General features: G+C 45.8%; 2 protein-coding genes across 2 annotated transcripts; both read left to right on the forward strand.

Annotated features, from left to right (window-relative positions):
• Positions 1 to 3,161: 3,161 nt before the first annotated feature.
• On the forward strand, positions 3,162 to 4,097 carry LOC101952029 (olfactory receptor 51G2-like). Its single transcript, XM_005312747.5, has one exon. The coding sequence runs from the start codon at positions 3,162 to 3,164 to the stop codon at positions 4,095 to 4,097; it is 936 nt and encodes a 311-aa protein (XP_005312804.5).
• Positions 4,098 to 19,781: 15,684 nt separating this feature from the next.
• LOC101952303 (olfactory receptor 51G2-like) lies at positions 19,782 to 20,717 on the forward strand. The gene has a single exon (XM_005312748.2). The coding sequence runs from the start codon at positions 19,782 to 19,784 to the stop codon at positions 20,715 to 20,717; it is 936 nt and encodes a 311-aa protein (XP_005312805.2).
• Positions 20,718 to 21,038: the final 321 nt, after the last annotated feature.

Consider the following 21,038-nt stretch of genomic DNA (forward strand, 5'->3'; position numbering starts at 1 on the left):
GGGATCTGGGGCAAAATCAGTACTTGGTCCTGCTAGTGAAGGCAGGGGGCTGGACTTGATGTCCTTTCAAGGTCCCTTCCAGTTCTAGGAGATGGGATATCTCCATTAATTATTATTATTATTATAACTGTGGTTTTCCCTTTGGGAGGCTGTGAGTAGTGGTGAGACGAGTGACCAGCCAGCCTTCTTTACCAAAAGTGCTGTTTAATATAAACCGTAGGAATAAAGTGTAACATGGGAGAATAGGAGGTTTTCAAACAACAGTCTGAATTCATCTGACTCCAAACCCTACTACTCTAATGAGGAATAGGGTGACCAGACAGCAAATGTGAAAAATCGGGACGGAGGTGGGGGGTATTAGGAGCCTATATAAGAAAAAGAGCCAAGAATCGGGACTGTCCCTATAAAATCAGGACATCTGGTCACGCTAATGAGGAACCAGACAGGCCAAGGGCCTTCAGACTTCCCCAGTGGTGTTTGTGCATGTCAATCTGAAAAGTTTCTCAGCAACAGCTGCCCCACCTCTCTACAGACTCACAGAACTGGGAAAACAAGCTGGGTAATGTGGCTAAAAACGGGAAATAGGCTCTTCCCAGTTTCATAGAATCAAAGAATCATAGAATATCAGGGTTGGAAGGGTCTTCAGGAGGTCATCAAGTCCATCCCCCTGCTCAAAACAGGACCAATTCCTAAATAAATCATCCCAGCCAGGGCTTTGTCAAGCCAGGCCTTAAAAACCTCCAAGGAAGGAGATTCCAACACCAGGTTGTAGCTCCGGTGTTGTTTCTCAACCTCCATGAATTGCTTACTGACAGATGTTTTTTCTTCAGCTGTTGCTTCCCTTCCTACTTGTTTTCCAGCACCCTGCTATTAATTTAAGAACAGCCATACTGGTTTCACCCAATAGAGCCATAACAGAACCATCCCAGTAGTTAACCCAATATAGCTATAAGCAAACATCCCAAGAACTAGGTTTGACCTACACATTCCTTATGGCATCTCAGCTCCATATCTGTCCCAATACCGTTTTAGGGTGCTTCATATTTTAGGAATACAGGATAGAGACAGTCATAGAGAAACAGTCATTATGTCATCTCAGCTCCACGTCTGACCCAAAGCCAATCCCTGGTACTACGTATTTTATGCACACAGGACATCGACAGGCAGAGAGAGCGAGAGAGAGCAATAGACGACTTTCCTGTGAGAAATGCAGTTCCATTTCCAGGAATACTCATGCATTTGACTTTGAAATCCACTTCCTGCAAACCATCATCTTGCCTGTTTAACAGATGTTGGGGGTACTATGTACCAGAGACTGACAGCCCAGGGAATGAATATTTTCTATTCGGATCCCAATGCCTGTCACCTCTCTGGATACAGGCTACAGCCTGACAAAACAGAACCTGAGGGAAACCTGTAAGCTATTAACTCAGGCACAGGGGAGCTACAATACTCCACATACTATTTGGAATGGGTTTGTGCTATTAACCCTTTGTTCAGTGAACAATTGTATGATTCCGTCACCTGGTAACTGACCAGTAGCTGTTTCTAACACTTACATTCAGGGTCAAGAACACAATCCCTGTGCAATACCTGTGCATGTCATGAAAGTCATGAAACAACAGAACTGCTGGTCTGTGTTTCAGCGGAGTAGAGCTGAGGTGCAGGAATGGGGAGTGTAATAGTGGTTGTATGTAATTTACGCCCATCACCACTTACACAAGCATGGTAAAGTAATTGCACACTCATCCGGATATTAGCGGAAACCTAGTGTTTTCACTGTTTACCCATATGTGATGCTAACCTCACACCCGCCCAACAGAAGTTACTGTCTATGTTAGCTTGTCACATGCCAAATATCTAAAGACTGTTACATCGGGAGAGGATGCAGATCCTGTGAGTATGAAGAGAATGCTGTATGATTGAACTCTCTGGATTTAGTCAACATAGGCTAGGCGAAGCACTTCAGCTCCTCTTGGATGGATTTTTACAGGTCAGAGCCTATCATTTGGTAAGGGGAAGTTAATAGAGCCCAGTTCTGATTGAATTTATACAAATAAATCTGGAATGTTGCCTTTCAAGTTAATGTTTGTGAATTAAGAACTTGTGCCGAAGAATCTATCTCATGTACTGCAAAGAGACAGTGGCTTAATTTGGACTCTGAGGCCTGGTCTATACTGTGGGGGGTGGGTCGGGGATTGATCTAAATTATGCAACTTCAGCTACGTGAATAATGTAGCTGAAGTCGACATACTTAGATCTTCTTATCATAGTGTCTTCACTTTCGTAAGTCGATGGCTGACACTCCGCCGTCAACTCTTGCTACACTTCTTGCTCTGGTGGAGTAACAGAGTAGATGCGATATCACTCGGCGGGAAATTTAATGCGTCTAGACTAGACGTAATAAATCAAACCCCGCTGGATCGATCGCTGCCCGTCAATCCAGCGCATAATGTAGACATGGCCTCAGGAGTGGAAAAAATAAAAAAGTATATACAATGAGGCAATGAAACGCTTTTATAAAGAGCTTCAGTGCAGGACAGATAAATACTACAATTTTCCCCATGAACTTCCCAAGTGTTTACCAACATCTCATTATAAAATGGACCACATTCAGACATGGAGGGCCAGAAAGAGTGTCTGTGGGAAAGTCACAATTGTAAAATCACACAGCGCTCAAGTAGGCTGTGGAACTCCCAGCAACAAGATCTCAATTGGGCAAAGAGCTTAGCAGTATTCAAAGAGGGACTGGATGTTTATATAGATAACCAGAAAATCCAATTAGAGTAGAGAGGATTGCTTCAAAAACTCTTGGATGGGCTCTAAATCTTCCTGATTTGTGCCGCAAAATTTCTCTAATTAGTGGGTGCAGGTTATTTCAAAGCTCCCTATTGCAGGACATCTTCCACTTCCTCTGAAGCATCTGGAACTGGCCACTGGATACTAGCCTAGATGGAGTATGGGTCTGATCCACTATGGTAATGCCTATCTTCCTATTTGTTGTGTAAGTCCAAGACGATATTTTTGCTGATCTTACTTGAACTGCTGGGAGTCTCTAGATTTGCACTGAGTGCAGAAAAAAATGTCTGATTAAATATCATCTAATCTCCTGTTCTTTTTCCTTTTATGAAGGAAAACTCCTTGGACCTCCCCAGTACATTATGGCAGCTGTCAATGACACCAAATTCAACTCTGCAGTGTTCCTTCTCACCGGGATACCTGGGCAGGAAGACATCCATCTCTGGATTTCTATCCCCTTCAGCTTAATGTACGTTATTTCAATAATAGGAAATTCAGTCATTCTAATTATTATAAAAACAGGTCCAAGCCTCCATGAGCCCATGTACATTTTCCTTTCAATGTTGGCCATCACAGACCTTGGCTTATCGACAGCCACCATGCCGACGACACTGGGTATATTCTTACTTAATTCTAGAGAGATCAGCCTCAATGCCTGTTTTGCCCAGCTGTTCTTCATCCACTTGCTCAAATGCACTGAATCCTCTGTGCTCTTGTTGATGGCCTTTGACCGTTTCATCGCAATCTGTAACCCACTGAGATATACTTCTATCTTAACCCTGCCAAGAATATGCAAGATGGGACTAGTGTTTGTGCTAAGAGGGGTGGCTGTAATGCTCCCAATCCCTTTTCTTCTTCAACGGTTCCGATATTGTCGATCCAATGTCCTCTCCCATTCCTACTGCATAAACCAGGACGTCATGAAGATGGCTTGTTCGGATATCAAAGTAAACAGCATCTATGGCTTGTGTGTTTCAGTCTTTACTATGTGGCTGGACTCGCTGCTCATCTTTCTCTCTTATGTGATGATCCTCAAAACAGTGCTGAGCATCACGTCCCACACGCAGTGTCTTAGGGCCCTGAATACCTGCGTCTCCCACCTCTGCGCCATCTTGCTCTTCTATACGCCAATGATCGGCTTGGCTGTGATACACAGATTCGGGAAGGGCTCTTCTTCCTTGCTTCAGATTCCCCTGGGCTATATCCACATACTCGTCCCACCCGTGATGAATCCAATTGTGTACAGCCTGAAAAGCAAACACCTTCGTGTGAGGATAATCAGGGTGTTCGGCAAGTGAAGGGTCTGTTCATCATCTGGCTCCAGAAGTGATGATATGGGAGACGAAAAATATGAGCCACCTATTCTATCTTGGACCCTTAAATCAAAGATGAAATGAGCTACTGATCTCCACTATTTAGAGACAGGTTCAGACAGGGGCTGGAGCAATTTGCGAACGGCTGGTGAGGGAGGACAGTCAGTCCACTGGGAGAAGGAAATCAAGGCAGGCAGCAGCATTTAAAATGTGACTTTGTTCGTAGAGAGCCAGGGGATCAGTGGGATGCTGGCCCATGAAGAACCGCATCTGGGCCTACTCCGATCTCAGAATTCCTCTCAATACAGTCAATAAACAGAAGGGACGTGGAGGTTGTTTCCCATTACACCTGGCCTGTCACTGTCTCATCAGTGGTTAAACATTCACAGGACATGAAAAACGGTGCAGAACTGTTCTGCTGTCACTATCCTGGCCCTCCCCTAGCACTCTGGGTGCTGTGTGATCCATGGGGGCTGTACCAGCTGTAGGCAGGGACTATTCAAGGGGCACGGACACCCATCCTTTCCCTATGCCATCAGTTAGGTGTTTCAGACTGAGTCATGTCAGACACATGATTAACGCAGGAGCCCCAGGAGAAGCCATTCAGGGAAAACTCCTACCCCGATTCATGGCTCTGCATACAGCACATCTCTGAGCCCACTCTCCACCGAGGCAGAGCAGAGCTGTGTTTGTGAAGGAGGGTCTGACACACAGGAGTACTGGGAAGAGACTCAGGCCCAGGTTCACTCTTCCTCCCCTCCATTCGTGTTACCCCAGCAATGAAAAAGAGTGGAAATAGGAACTAGGAGTTATATGTGACTCCCCAACAGAGTCACAGCTAGCTCCTATCCCACTCAGCCAATTCACTGTACGGTGACCACCTTTTCAAAATCAAAAGAGGGACAGAAGAAGGCGCTCCACCTCCTCTGCGACGCTGCCCAAAACTCTCTTCTTCCCCTGTTAGGCTCCACCCTCTTCTCCTCCTCTTCCCCCAAGGCTCCACCCCCTCCTCAGGCCAGAAACTAAAGCTGGGCCATTGTAAAAAGTGCCCGCTGAGCTAGAGCCACTGTGAGGAGCACCAGATCCTCCACCTGCCGTGGACACAGGGCTGGGGGGCCCAAGAGAAGCCCAAAGCCTATGTCTCTGCCCCCCAGGATGCACCCCAGGGATGTTGGAGAGTCTGGGGCTCCCCACAGCCTCAGGTGATGTGGAGGAGTAGGGGGAAGGGCTTAGTGGGAAGATATGGAACAGGGGGCGGGGCCTCTGTGGAAAAGGATCAGGGATTATGTCAAAACTGCACCAATGCTCACCCCAAAAAGGAGTTCGGTGGGGGGCTCCTGAGTAAAGGAGGAGAATGGGGACGTAGGGTAGGAGACTTTGTGTTTTACAGAAAACTGAATTAATGTAAACCCTCAAATTGGGCTCTTGTATTAAATATCCCAGGCTGAGAGTAAGTCACTGAATGGACCTTAGAGGGAAGGGCAGAGTGTATGGAGGGCTACCTCAGTCCACAAGGGGGCACTCTGGGATAGCCCCTATCTGCAGGGAGTTAGCAAGAATGAGCTGTGCACTTGAAAGCCGTTACCACTGGGTAGAGTTTAGCTCAGCCCCCAGGCTGCTCTAAACCCCACTGAGGTAGGGGGAGAACAGGACAGTGAATCAAACCACTGTAACTGGCTCCTTGCCACCCCTGCACTCTACAGCGAAGCAGGGATCTCTGCTGATGCAGCAGAGAATCCACTGATACTTCTCACCACTCAGATGGCTGGAAGTCTGATCCTGTTTTCTGAGCACTGCTCTGTGATTCAGGAGAGCTGGGTTTGAGTCCTTTGCCCTGTGTGACTGTGGGCAGCCATTGGCTGTCTCTGAGCCTCTGCACAGGCAGATAATAGCCGTGCTTCACAGTGGTGGTGGGAGGATAAAGACATTCAAGGTGATCAGATACCCTGAGACCCTGAGATCAGGGCTATGTCAGGGTTCCACAGAGCAACACCTCTGACGTTTGTCTATAAAAGGCTTCTTATCACAACCTCCTGTGACAGCTGGCTTCTGAGAAGCCCTGAGACTCAAGCACCGAGGTGTCTGTGGCAGATGTGGGGTTCCTCAGGAGTGACAGTGAGGGGTAGGTAGTAGAATTGTGAGGGGAATGTTGGAGTGTCACGATGATACTGAGCCTTTCAGCACAGTCACCAGACCGGTATTTGCAGCCATTAAGGGCTGAATGGGTCTAACTGCCAAACAATGGAGCAACAGCCAGAGGGGGCTCATCTTAGACTGTCTCGTTGGGAGAAAGCAGTCTCAGGGCTTTGCTTCACAGCTTGGGCCAGTAACACTGTCAAGGCTGTATCCCCACTTTGAACTTTAGGGTACAAATGTAGGGGCCTGCATGAAACTTCTAAGCTTAACTACCAGCTTAGCTCTGGTCCGCTGCCACCATTCCCTCCCTGGGAAGCCTTGAGAAACCTTTCACCAATTCCCTGGTGAATACAGATCCAAACCCCTTGGATCTTAAAACAAGGAGAAATTAACCATTCCCCCTCCTTCCTCCCACCAACTCCTGGTGAATATAGTTCCAACCCCCTTGGATCTAAAACAAGGAGAAATTAACCATTCCCCTCCTTCCTCCCACCAACTCCTGGTGAAGACAGATCCAAACCCCTTGGATATTAAAACAAGGAGAAATTAACCATCCCCCCTCCTTCCTCCCACCAACTCCTGGTGAATATAGTTCCAACCCCCTTGGATCTAAAACAAGGAGAAATTAACCATTCCCCTCCTTCCTCCCACCAACTCCTGGTGAATCAAGATCCAACCTCTTTGGATCTTAAAACAAGGAAAAATCAACCAGGTTCTTAAAAAGAAGGCTTTTAATTAAAGAAAAAGGTAAAAATCATCTCTGTAAAATCAGTATGGAAATTAACCTTACAGGGTAATCAAACTTAAAGAGCTCAGAGGACTCCCCTCTAGTCTTAGGTTCAAAGTACAGCAAACAAAGATAAACACTCTAGTAAAAGGTACATTTACAAGTTGAGAAAACAAAGGAAAACTAACACGCCTTGCCTGGCTATTTACTTACAAGTTTGAAATAGGAGAGACTTGTTTAGAAAGATGTGAAGAACCTGGATTGATGTCTGCTCCCTCTCAGTCCCGAGAGCAAACACACTCCCAAACAAAGGACACAAACAAAAGCCTCCCCCCCCCCCCCTCAAGATTTGAAAGTATCTTGTCCCCTTATTGGTCCTTTGGGTCAGATGCCAGCCAGGTTACCTGAGCTTCTTAACCCTTTACAGGGAAAAGGATTTTGGAGTCTCTGGCCAGGAGGGATTTTATAGTACTGTACACAGGAGGGCTGTTACCCTTCCCTTTATAGTTATGACAAACACGGACACGGATGAGCACTATGGTGACTAGGTCCAGGCTCCCACAGGTTTCAGCAAAGCTTGCTTCCACAAGAAAGGGGAAAATAGATGGGAAGATGCTCTCAGAGACACAGGGAAAATAAGCTATGTCCGAATGAGGGGTGTAGTCATGGGTGGGCCCAAATCGAGCAGAGCCCCCAATCCACTGGCTGCAACTCCTGACTGAAGCCAAGTGACCAGCTGTGTCTCTCTCCTACCAGTCCCAGGTGATGATGTATTAATGTATTTTTAAATCTCATTATTTCAAAACCAATCTCATGGTTTTGGGGGGAGTGACTTATACTTTTTGAATGGGGCTTGGCAATACTGTGTTGTGATGTTGCACTCCACATGTTTTATGGAAATATGCTAATCAGTGTGGATATAATGTGACTGGAATTTGCTTTATACAAAAGGTCTATTGTAAGGTATCATTACAAAGCTTATAATCTACTGAGTGTGATCATCCTATTTCTATGAATGAATAATTCTTGTATCTGAAGGTAGAAATATGAAGTATTACTCTGAAGTCCTATTGTAATTATGTAAAGTGTGGACTATTAATGGTGGCTTGGAATCTTGATGGCTCCCATTGACTAGGACAATTGGTTCATAGAATCATAGAATATCAGAGTTGGAAGGGACCTCAAGAGGTCATCTAGTCCAACCCCCTGCTCAAAGCAGGACCAATTCCCAGCTAAATCATCCCAGCCAGGGCTTTGTCAAGCCGGGCCTTAAAAACCTCCAAGGAAGGAGACTCCACCACCTCCCTAGGTAACACAATGGTTGTCAATGTCTCTGTTTACTTGCAAACCTTCCTGTGTTCCTGTGAGTCAGGCCAGGAAGAATTGAGGCTTGGGGTCTCACAGGACATGTAACCATGTCACCTGGTACTGGAATCCATCTTAAACCTGGTGCTTTTCCATTTAGAAGGAGGGGTGGGGACCCAGAGAGACAAAAGATTCCCGCCTTGTGCCAAAGCTATAAAAGGGGGTGGAACAGAACAAAGGGGGCTGCCTGTCATGAGAAATCACCTAGTTACCTCCTTAGCTGAAATTAACAGGGACTGTACCAGGGGAAAGGATTGAGCTCAGACTAGGAGGAGTCTAGTCTGTGAAATAAGCTTATTGGAACATCTCCGAGGGTGAGATTTACCTGTATACTGTTTCTTAATGTATTAGGTTCAGACTTGTGTGATTTGTTTTATTTTGCTTGGTAACTTACTTTGTTCTGTTTGTTATTACTTGAAGTCACTTGAATCCTACTTTTTAAACTTAATAAAATCACTTTTGTTTATTATCAAACCCAGAGTAAGTTATTAATACCTGGGGGAGCAAACAGCTGTGCATATCTTTCTATCAGTGTTAAAGAGGGTGGACAATTTATGAGTTTACTCTGCATAAGCTTTATACAGAGTCAAACAGATTTATTTGGGGTTTGGATCCCATTGGGAGCTGGGTGTCTGGGTGCTGGGAACAGAAGTACTTGCTGAGCTGTTTTCAGTTAAGCCTGCAGCTTTGCGGGCATGGTTCAGACCCTGGGTCTGTGTTGCAGCAAGCTAACGTGTCTGGCTCAACAAGACAGGGTTCTGGAATCCCAAGCTGGCAAAGAAAACTGGCTCAGAGGTAGTTTCAGCACATCAGGCAACAGTCCCAAGGGGGTCTCAGTGACCAAACCCATCACATGCATAACGACTTCAAAAGATCTGAAAAACAAAAGCAACTGAAACAAAAACTAACAGAATTTTTTTTGCTTTTCAAAGTACACAAGAAGCAGTAAGACTGACAAACAATCAATGGGGTCACTAGACAATTGTGGTGGGAAAGGAGCAGCCAAGGAAGATGAGCCTGTTACAGAGAGGGTAAATGAAACCTTTGCATCAGTCTTTGCTGCAGAGGATGTGAGGGAGATTCCCACACCTGAGCCATTCTTTTTAGGTGACACATGTGAGGAACTGTCCAACATTGAGGTTTCAATAGAGGAGGTTGTGATGCTGCACCATATTCATCATAGTGGTATGATTATGACATAATTATGGTGCAGCTGGTACAATATATGTCTTGTGAGGTGTCATTGGAAAAGTAATGATTTGTTGAATATGATTATCATATATGTGTGCGTGTATCATTTTTGTACCTGAAGTTATGTAAATTAGGACCAGACCACATGGCACTGAACTCCATTTTGGTACCTGTATTTTTTCACAAATTGGGCTGGGAACTTGGCTTGAAAGAAAGGGTTCCCTCTTTATGGAAACACTATATAAGGTGTGGAGAGACATCATCTCTTGGTCTCACTCCCCACACAAGATAACTCCTGAAAATACCTGAGGAACGAAGACTGAGCTGAGGGAAGTGCTGTTCCCAGGCTAAAGGGATTTCTAGCTGGTGTATGAAGACTTTGTGGCCTGCTTGTATCACCACTCAGGGTGACAAACTGTCAATTCATATCCTATCTATCTAGTTTGTTAGGCTCAGTTCACAGTTCTGTTTATTTGTTAGGTAATTTGCTTTGATCTGTTTGCTATCACTTATAATCACTTAAAATATATATTTCTGTAGCTAATAAACTTGTTCTATGCTTTATCATGCTGTGGAAGATGTTATAATTCTGGGTTTATACTCCAACAAGGGTGCAAGGCTGGTGATATTGGAAATTGGCTGTTGTCTCCTGTTTGTCTTTGAGTGGCTTAGGTAAAGCCCTCAGGTAGCTCATTTGGGTGTGCAGCATCACCTGCTGTCAAGTTGGTTGGTAACAGGGCTTGGAGAGGCCGGCTGTGTCACCAGCAGAGCAGTGCAAGAGAGGACAGCCCAGCTGAAGTGTTAAGGGGCTCAGTGGTTCCACCAGCTCCCAGACTGCACTCAGGGGATGACAACCCAACACAGTGGTGCACCAGGCAGTGTGAAATGCACAGCTTGTTGTTCTGAGTGAGATTTGCACTTCATACACTGGTGGAGATTTTAAGTGAGATTTAAGTGTGGTGGCCTGAGATCTGTCAAAGAGGTTTCCACTTTGTTGTTATCTATTTGCTTATTTTGGGACAGGGAAGAAGGGACCAAAAAACCCAGGAAAATGAGTGATAGTGAAACTGTTGCCGGCCACGACCCCCTTCCATGGCTCTGCCCCATGGCTTAGCCCCCCAGTCAGCAACAGTTTCTGCTCCCAGGGAGGAGGGGCAGTCCATGGCTCCCCTGCATCTGCTTTTTTGAATGTGTTTATGTCTGCATCCATTGCCCCCCCACACACACACACACCGCCATGTGTCTGTGTAGGTTTCCTGTTATGTGTTACAAAACCAAAAAGCTCTTAAAAGCTCACTTAAAGCTATATTATCAATTGTATTCAATATGTAAGGTGTGAGTGAGACAGTGTGAATGTGAAAAGCCAATCGCAAGGCAAAGAAGCCAATATCATCTTTTATGGAACCAAGGTGTATATGGGACTGTATATAACCCTACGGCAGTAGTGGCTAGGGGGAAGGATGTAACCTACAACAGCAGAAACCCAGGACCGGACCAGAAGCAGTAGAGCTCTTCCGAGACTTAAAGGGATCTCTCGTCACCTAGCAGTTCAATCTCTGGGAATCTGGAACCTGGCCAGTCTCACGGCTGGTCCACACTAACCCCCACTTCGAACTAAGATACGCAAGTTCAGCTACATTATTCACGTAGCTGAAGTCGAACTATCTTAGTTCGAACTTACTGCGGGTCCACACGCGGCAGGCAGGCTCCCCCGTCGACTCAGTGTACTCCTCTCACCGAGCAGGAGTACCAGCGTTGATGGCGAGCACTTCCGGGATCGATCCGGGATCGATTTATCGTGTCTAGAAAAGACACGATAAATCGATCCCAGAAGATCGATTGCTTACCGCCAAACCCGGAGGTAAGTATAGACGGACCCTCAGTCAGCTAAGATCGGAAGCAATATCCACAACTACAGTCTGTCATTAGTATGCATGGGCATTGTGTGTGTGAGTATATTTGTGCAGATAAGAAAACCCACCAATAAATTAAGCCCTCAGTACTGCTGTCAGTTCAACCTTTGCTTGTGGTTAATTCTTGGTTGGTTCCAAGAAAGGGTAACACCACAGAATGCCCCCATGCATTCATCTGTGCCCTATCAGTGCAGGAGGACTGCATGAGCTCTGAAAACATGTAATCACAAGAGCGTTTTTTTTGCCTTCTAATCTGCAATAACTTCAGGGACAGAGTTGATCCAGGGAGCATAGAAGCATTTGCAGCTGCATGTGGGGGAAGGGACAGTAGCATTTAAAGAAGATATATTTCTTTAACAGTGAATCAAGCAATTCACAGCAGGCAGCACATGTGTTTTAGGTACAAGGTCACATTTTGCCTTAATATTGAACACCTACAGGTACGGTGACACATCACACACGGCTGGGCAACAGAATTCAGTTTGCAGGCAGACATGGTAAGCTAAAGGGTACGTGGGGTTGGCTTCTTCCATGTTCATAACATGTGGGGATGGTTTTCAAACTGCAGCACCCTCCTTTCCCATAGCAAGCAATGCTGGTTGTGTTTGCCATTTAAAAGGAGGGGCTGCGGTTTTGGGGTGGATGTGCAGCACACCCCTCCCCCCCTCCACTTGGCTATTCTCCAGGATGATCCCTTTTAGCCAAGTGCAAACAGCCCAACATGCCTGGGATCTAATGTCGGGATCAGGAAACAGAGGGGATTACTGTTCCTTTACAAAACTTCCCCTATTTCAACCAGGTGACCATGAATGATATCACTCTCCTGAGGCTGACACAGAAAGATATAGACCGAATGTTGCATGAATGCGACGAAAACCCAGGACCATTTGCTACCATGCTTTGTGCTGCAATGATTCCAGACTACTTGCTACTAGCTTGGCGTGGTAAAGTGTTCTACCATGGAGGACGAAATAAGGCAGCCCTCCTCAGAAACCTTCTGCAAAGGCTTTCAGAGTACCTCCAGGAGAGCTTCATGGAGATGCCTGTGGAAGATTCCTGCTCCATCCCCAGACACGTTAACAGACTTTTCCAGTAGCTGTACTAGCTGTGAATGCACCCCAATAGTTCAGGGCAAATCAAACATTAAACAGAATTGCTTTTAACCCCTGTAGTGTCGTTACAAATGTGCACTCACCAGAGGTGCCTTTTCCGCCTTCAGGGTCTGGAAACAATAGGCCCTTGGAGGGTATTGGCTCCAGGGTGAGGAAAAGGTCCTGGCTGCTGGGGAGAACGGATTCTCTGCTTGCCTGTTGTGCAGTCTCCTCTTCCTCTTCCTCATCCCCAAAATCCTCATCCTTGTTTCATGAGGCTGCCGCCTTGCAGGTGTCCACGGAGAGTGTTGGGGTATTGGTAGGGTCCCCCCCTAGAATCACATGCAGCTGATCATAGAAGCAGCATGTCTGGGGCTCTGACCCGAAGTGACCGTTTGCCTCTTTTGTCTTTTGGTAGTCTTGCCTGAGCTCCTTAATTTTCACATGGCACTGCTGTGCATACCTGGTGTATCATAGAATCATAGAATAGTAGGGTTGGAAGGGACCTCAGGAGGTCATCTAGTCCAACCCCCTGCTCAAAGCGGAACTAATCCCCAACTAAATCATCCCAGCCAGGGCTTTGTCAAACCTGACCTTAAAAACATCTAAGGAAGGAGATTCCACCACCTCCTAAAAGTTTTTCCTAATATCCAACCTAAACCTCCCTCACTGCAACTTGAGACCATTACTCCTTGTTCTGTCATCTGCTACCACTGAGAACAGTCTAGCTCCATCCTCTTTGTAACCCCCTTTCAGGTAGTTGAAAGCAGCTATCAAATCCCCCCTCATTCTTCTCTTCTACATACTAAACAATCCCAGTTCCCTCATCCTCTCCTCATAATCATGTCTGTTGCCCTCCGCTGGACTTTTTCCAATTTTTCCACATCCTTCTCGTAGTGTGGGGTCCAAAACTGGACACAGTACTCCAGATGAGGCCTCACCAATGTCGAATAGAGGGGAATGATCATGTGCAATGCCCCTACTCATAGAGCCCAAAATGCTGTTAGCCTTCTTAGTAACAAGGGTACACTGACCTCTATTCTATGCCCCCTCAGCATAACAACTCTTTTCAGTTAAGTCTGCAGCAATGACCTCTATGGTATGCCCCCTGAATTGTCCATTTTCCAACCTGAACAGTCTCAGTGTTTTAAGCCTCTCTTCATCTGGAATCTGTTCCATACCCCTAAACATTTTTGTCACCCTTCTCTGTACTTTTTCCAATTCAAATATTTATTTTTGAGATAGTGAATGCGTGCAATATTCAGTGTGTGGCTTTACCCTGGATTTACCTAGAGGCAAGATGATATTTTCTCTTTCTTTCCTAATGGTTCCAGGTTAGGGCTGGGGGTGGAGCCCCCTTCAGGGAGACTAGCCTCCCTGGCCCAACCCTTTTTGCCTGTGGCATCCCCCCCTCCCCCGCAGCTGTAGACCTAAGCCCCACACATCCGTTCCTGGGCTGGTCAGAGCCCCTGCAGCCATGCTGTGCCTCCCCTCCTGAGACCTCAAGCTGCCCAAGAGGAAAAGCTTGTCTCTTCCTGAAGAATCTGAGCTTTGTATTTCCAGGGCAGCTGAGGAGTCAGTTGTGACACTGGCTCCATATTCATCATAGTGGTATCATTATGAAACAGTTTTGATTCATCTTGTACAAAATGTGTCTTGTGATGGGGTCTATGGAAAAGTTATGATTTGCAGAATGTGATGATCCTATTTGTATAGATGTATTATTTTTGTAACTGAAATTATGAATATTGACTAGGTATCTCTATTTCAAATGTAGTTACACCTGGGTGGCACCCACTAGGTAAAATGCTTCCAGTCTAGACAGCTGATTGTGAAGGGCCTGTTCAGGGTAATGGGACATTAGCTGTAGGAGAAGCTTATCCCCCCCATATGGTGAGCCTTCCTGAGAACACTCCAGATGGCCTACGGATAATGGCTGCTATATGTAACCAGTGATTTTAGTTAATATTGATTTATCATGTAATGTGATTAATCAATATGTTATATTACATATATTTACTGTATGTGAATTAGAGTTGATTTGTATATTTAGAAAAGTAAAAGATTAATCACTATTTAGAGGAACTAGGTAGTAGACATAAGTAAGACAAGCTGAAATGCAAAAGCCTGGAGGCGAAGGCCTGCAAGACTCTAACTTAGCTATTTTGGGCCTTAAAAACAAGACACGCTGGTGCAAGTCGATGACTGAGAAAAAAGCCTAAAGATGGTGGAAAAGATCTACCAACTGGTAATATTGCAAAAGTATAGCTGGGGAAAATTAAATGTAGATGATAAAATGCTGTAACAACAAATATTGTCTCTAACAGGTGCCCTGACCACAGGACAAAGGTGGTACACCGACCCAACCTATAGAATTTGGGATCCCTTGTGTTTCCGGGGGACACAATTCCGTAGGAAAGAGAGGGTTTGCACTTTCATATACATGGCAGAGCCAAACCCATTGAAATATGATTAACATTAAATAGAATAAAAACAAGTTTGAAGAAAAATATATATAGGTCAAAAGTCATAATGGTCTAAATGGGAGACTTCCTGCTTTCACTTACACATGCTTGCATTTGATGTTTTGTTTATCTGTCTGTGGGATGTAAGAATTGAGCTCAGGTTCCACCATAGCTACTGTGATATCTGGAATTTTATTTACAACATATACCAGTGGCAACTCCATCTCCATAGAGTTATACTCCTCATGTATTTAGGGTATCTTCTCATTCTCACCTTGCATAGCTATTATCTGAGGATATGTATTCTCCAGAATGTCACACATTTTAAGTGATAGGTTACATACAACAGTTAGTAGTTCTGCAATTTGATATCTGAGTTCCGTAAGAACTCTTGGGTGAATATCATCTGGTCCTGGTGACTTTTACTGTGTAACTGATCAGTTTGTTCTAAAACTTGGATGACAGGTTGTCAACCCCAGGATGCAGTCTGGGAGCCAGTGGAGCTTCTGAGCCCACTAAATATTCAGCTGGGTTGGCTTCTCTCACATTACTCCACTGGTGACACAGCCATCCTCTCCGAGTCCTGTTTTCACCCAACATGACAGCAGGTGGCGCCACACACCCAACTGCGCTACCTGAGTGCTTTATCTAAGCCACTTAAGGACAAATAGGAGACAACAGGTAATTTCCCTGCTCCCCAGCCTTGCACCCTTGCTGGAGTTTAAACCCATAATTCTACCATCTTGCAATGCACAGGGATCTGTACAATGCAAACTCGTTAATACAGGTCACTTTCCCCTCAATGTGGGATAGATAGGAAACAGACTTTGTTTACAGAGCTGACACTTTGGATCCCCAAGAGAAATTGGAGGCTTTTCATCTGCCTCTCCCTCATAGCAGAAATGAAGGTTGCACTGACTGAGTCTATGGCTGCACTCTGGGTATGGAAAGGTTGAAACCTCATGACCAGTCTATGGTTGTGGTATTGTCCCATCAGCTACTCTAACCAGCCCTCCCATCTCTGTGCAGCCCCCTCCACCCTGTACAAAGCCCCTTCAGCAGATCCTGTGGGCAGTGGCTACTGCGCCATGCCCTAGTAGCACATCTCTGATGAAACCGTGCTAGCAGCGAGCTGCAGAGGTTCCTAGAGCAGTTGTGGAGGCACAGAGATTGTGGATGGGTGGGCCTAGCTACCAGTAGACCACTGAGATCTGTGCATACTTTTGGGGACCTGGGGACCCCTGTTATTCCTCAAGGAGAATTGTAGAACTGGAAGGGACCTCAAGAGGTCATCTAGTCCAGACCCCTCTGCTCATGGCAGGACTAAGAATTATCTAAACCATTCCTGGCATGTGTTTTTTTACCCTGCTCTTAAAAATCTCCAATGATGGAGATTCCACAAGCTCCCTGGGCAATAACGATCGGAGGAAAATATCGATGTATAGCCAATTCTTAACAACCCTGACAGATAGGAAGGTTTTCCCATTCTGGAATGATCCAAGGGAAATTTCCATGTACGGAGCCTTGTGTAATCTCCCTTTCTGGCCTGCACCCTGAGTTTATAATGCAGGAGAGGGGGCTGCCATGGAGCAATCTGGTCCTATATTATTATTATTAATAATTTATTTATTTATTCATATTTATTTCAGCAAGTTCACAGCTGTGACAGCATCATCATTACCGCTCAGCTTCCCAAGAGGGAGAAGTGTGACTGATTGGACCCATATGAACAGTGATGACAAGTGTGGATTCCAGGAATAGAACCTGCGGCAGGGCGGGCGCTGCAGTCCAATTGGGTAGGATCACCACCAATCCCCTGTGATCTGGCCTCCTCTGGTTTGCCATTGGCCATGATGGGAGTTAAAGCTGATGCACACGAAGCCAAGCAGCTGAGGTTCCCTCATGGCCAAGTGGCCCCCAAGGGAATGTGTAGACATGCTTCATATAGACAGTTGCCTCCCCATCTGAACAGATACTGCCTGCTCCCTGTGCAACCTCCTCTATAACTCTTTGTCCTTTAGGGTGAAGACCTCTGGTGTCAGCAGCTCCCCTTCCAGCACAAATTGGGTACGTTAGCAGGTTTCACTATCTTTAAAATGTGAAGTGAAGGGGAAAGGCTGAAAGCTGTTTCCATTTGCAGATGTTCTGTACACCAGCAGAGGACTCAGCTGGACTGTTGGAGTGACTCAGTGATGGGGCTGGAGGACAGGCAGCGCTAGGTAGCTTAGGAACCTCTCCACTATATCTGCTCATGGTCCTCAGTGGGTTGTTCAAGCTACACAGAAATCTGAGATTCAAAGCGAGCTCGGGGTGTTAAAACCCCAAATCCCTGAATCAGGATTTCTCAAGGGGTCCCATTTCTAGAGGTGCCGGGTGCTCTGGGCCTGATCCTGCCAGGAGATGAGAGAGAAGACCTCAAGGAATATCAGTGACCAGTTCCCAAATCGCCTCAGGTTTATTTGCTGCTGGAAATTAAATCAGCAAAAACAACAAAGGAGTCTGGTGGCACCTTAAAGACTAACAGATTTATTTGGGCATAAGTTTTCGTGGGTAAAAACCTCACTTGTTCGGATGCATAGCGTGAAAGTTACAGATGCAGGCATTATATACTGACACGTGGAGAGCAGGGAGTTACTTTGCAAGTGGAGAACCAGTGTTGACAGGGCCAATTCAATCAGGGTGGATATAGTCCACTCCCAATAATGGATGAGGACGTGTCAGTTCCAGGAGAGGAAAAGCTCCTTCTGTAATGAGCCAGCCACTCCCAGTCCCTATTCAAGCCCAGATTAATGGTGTTGAATTTGCAAATGAATTTTAGTTCTGCTGTTTCTCTTTGAAGTCTGTTTCTGAAGTTTTTTTGTTCAATGATAGTAACTTTTAAATCTGTAATAGAATGACCAGGGAGATTGAAGTGTTCACTTACTGGCTTATGTATGTTACCATTCCTGATGTCCGATTTGTGTCCATTTATTCTTTTGCGGAGGGACTGTCTGGTTTGGCGAATGTATATGGCAGAGGGGCATTGCTGGCACATGATGGCATATATAACATTAGTGGATGTGCAGGTGAATGAGTCCTTGATGGTGTGGCTGATGTGGTTGGGTCCTCTGATGGTGTCGCCAGAGTAGATATGGGGCCAGAGTAGGCAACGAGGTTTGCTGCAGGGATTGGTTCCTGGGTTGGTGTTTCTGTGGTGTGGAGTGTAGTTACTGGTGAGTATTTGCTTCAGGTTGGGGGGTTGTCTGTAAGCGAGGACTGGCCTGCCTCCCAAGGTCTGTGAGAGAGAAGGATCATTTTCCAGAATAGGTTGTAGATCGTGGATAATGCGCTGGAGAGGTTTTAGCTGGGGGCTGTATGTGATGGCCAGTGGTGTTCTGTTATTGTCCTTGTTGGGACTGTCCTGTAGTAGGTGATTTCTGGGTACCCGTCTTGCTCTGTCAATCTGTTTCCTCACTTCCCCAGGTGGGTATTGTAGTTTTACGAATGCTTGATAAAGATCTTATAGGTGTTTGTCTCTGTCTGAGGGCTTGGCTGTAGACAATGGATTGTGTGATGTGTCTTGGATGGAAGCTGGAGGCATGTAGGTATGTATAGCGGTCAGTAGGTTTCCGGTATAGGGTGGTGTTTATGTGACTATCACTTATTTGCACTGTAGTGTCCAGGAAGTGGATCTCTTGTGTGGACTGGTCCAGGATGAGGTTGATGGTGTGGTGGAAATTGTTGAAGTCCAGGTGGAATTCTTCAAGGGCCTCCTTTCCGTGGGTCCATATGATGAAGATGTCATCCATGTAGCGCAAGTAGAGGAGGGGTACTAGGGGACGAGAGCTGAGGAAGTGTTGTTCTAAGTCAGCCATAAAAATGTTGGCATACTGTGGGGCCATGCGGGTACCCATAGCAGTGCCACTGACTTGAAGGTATAAGTTGTCCCCAAATCTGAAATGGTTGTGGGTGAGGATAAAGTCACAAAGCTCAGCCACCAGGCGTGCTGTGGCCTCATCAGGGATACTGTTCCTGACAGCTTGTAGTCCATCCTCATGTGGAATATTGGTATAAAGTGCTTCTACATCCATGGTGGCCAGGATGGTGTTTTCAGGAAGAACACCAATGCATTGTAGTTTCCTCAGGAAGTCGGTGGTGTCTCGAAGATAGCTGGGAGTGCTGGTAGCGTAGGGTCTGAGGAGAGAGTAACCTTCCCTCTAATTCGGCGGTAGAAGTGGTGGGCCAGAGAGGGTGTCTGTGTGAAGGTCACAATTGTAAAATCACACAGTGCTCAAGTAGGTTGCAGAATCCCCAGCCAGAAGATATAAAAGGGACCAATAACTTAACAGGATTCAAAGAGGGACTGGATGTTTATATGAGTAACCAGAATATCCAGTAAGAGTAGAGAGGATTTAAAAAAAAATGTCATGGAATGGCTCTAAACGTTCCTGATTTACACCACAAAATATGTCTAACTAGTGGGTGTCAGGACGAAACTTTCCCTTGGAGCAGATTATCTCATAGCTGCCTGTTGTGGGGTTTCTTTCACCTTCCTCTGTAGCATCTGGAACTGGCCACTGGATACTGAGTGCATGCAGGTCTGATCCAGTCTGGTAATCTTTTATCTTCCTATCACTGCGGTAAATCTAAGACTATGTTTTTGCTAATCTTCCTTGAGCTCCTGGTAATCTGTAGACTTGCACTGAGAGTAGAAAAATGTCTTGTTAAATATCATCTAATCTCCTGTTCTTTCCCCTTTCAGGAAGTAAAGTTGAAAATTCCCCAGACTTGCCCAATACATTATGTCAGCTGTTAATGATACCAAATTCAATTCTGCAGTGTTCCTTCTCACCGGGATACCTGGGATGGAAGACGTCCATCTCTGGATCTCTATCCCCTTCTGCTTAATGTATCTTATTTCGATAGTAGGAAATTCAGTCATTCTGTTCATTATAAAAACAGATCGAAGTCTTCATGAGCCCATGTACATTTTCCTTTCCATGTTGGCCATCGCAGACCTTGGTATATTGATAGCCACCATACCAACGATACTGGGCATATACTTGTTTAACATTAGGGAGATCAGCCTCAATGCCTGTTTTACCCAGCTGTTTTTCATCCCCTCGCTTCAATGCATTGAATCCTCCGTGCTCTTGTTGATGGCCTTTGACCGCTTCATCGCTATCCGTGACCCGCTGAGATATGCTTCCATCTTAACCCTGCCAAGAATAACCAAGATGGGACTGGTTTGTGTGTTAAGAGGGGTGGCCGTAATACTCCCACTCCCCTTTCTCCTGAAACGTTTCCGATACTGTCGAGCCAATGTCCTCTCCCATTCTTATTGCGTGCATAATGAGGTCATGAATATGGCTTGTTCAGATATCACAGTCAATAACATCTATGGCTTGTTTACTAAACTATTAACGATGGGGTTGGACTTGCTGCTCATCTTCTTCTCTTATTTGATGATCCTCAAAATAGTGCTGAACATCGCTTCCCACTCAGAGTGCCTCAAGGCCCTGAACACCTGCGTCTCCCACCTCTGCGCCGTCCTGCTCTTCTACACACCAGCGATCGGATTGTCTGTGTTACACAGATTCGGGAAGGGCTCTTCTCCCATACTTCAGATTATCCTGGGCTACATCTCCATGCTGGTCCCGCCCCTGATGAACCCAATTGTGTACAGTGTGAAAAGCAAACACCTTCGTTTGAGGATAATCAGGGTGTTCATGAAGTGAAGGGTCAGTTCACCACCTGGCTCCAGCGCTGGTGACCTCGGAGACAAAAAACATCGGCCACCAATTCAATCCTCGAACCTTATATCCAAGACAAGATGAGCTACTGATCTCACTGTAGAGAGAGGTTCAGACGGGGTCTAAGGCCTGGAGCAAGGGGAGAGGGGCTGATGAAAGAGGACAGCGCACTGGGAGAAGGAGACCAAGGCAGGCAGCAGCATTTACAATGTGACTGTGTTTGTGGAGAGCCAGGGGACTGGTGGGATGTTGGCCCATAAAAAGCCATATCGGTGGCTGCTCCAACCTCAGAATTTCTCTCTATTC

Source organism: Chrysemys picta, chromosome 1 (genome assembly GCF_011386835.1).
Source record: "Chrysemys picta bellii isolate R12L10 chromosome 1, ASM1138683v2, whole genome shotgun sequence".
Taxonomy (NCBI): domain Eukaryota; kingdom Metazoa; phylum Chordata; order Testudines; family Emydidae; genus Chrysemys; species Chrysemys picta.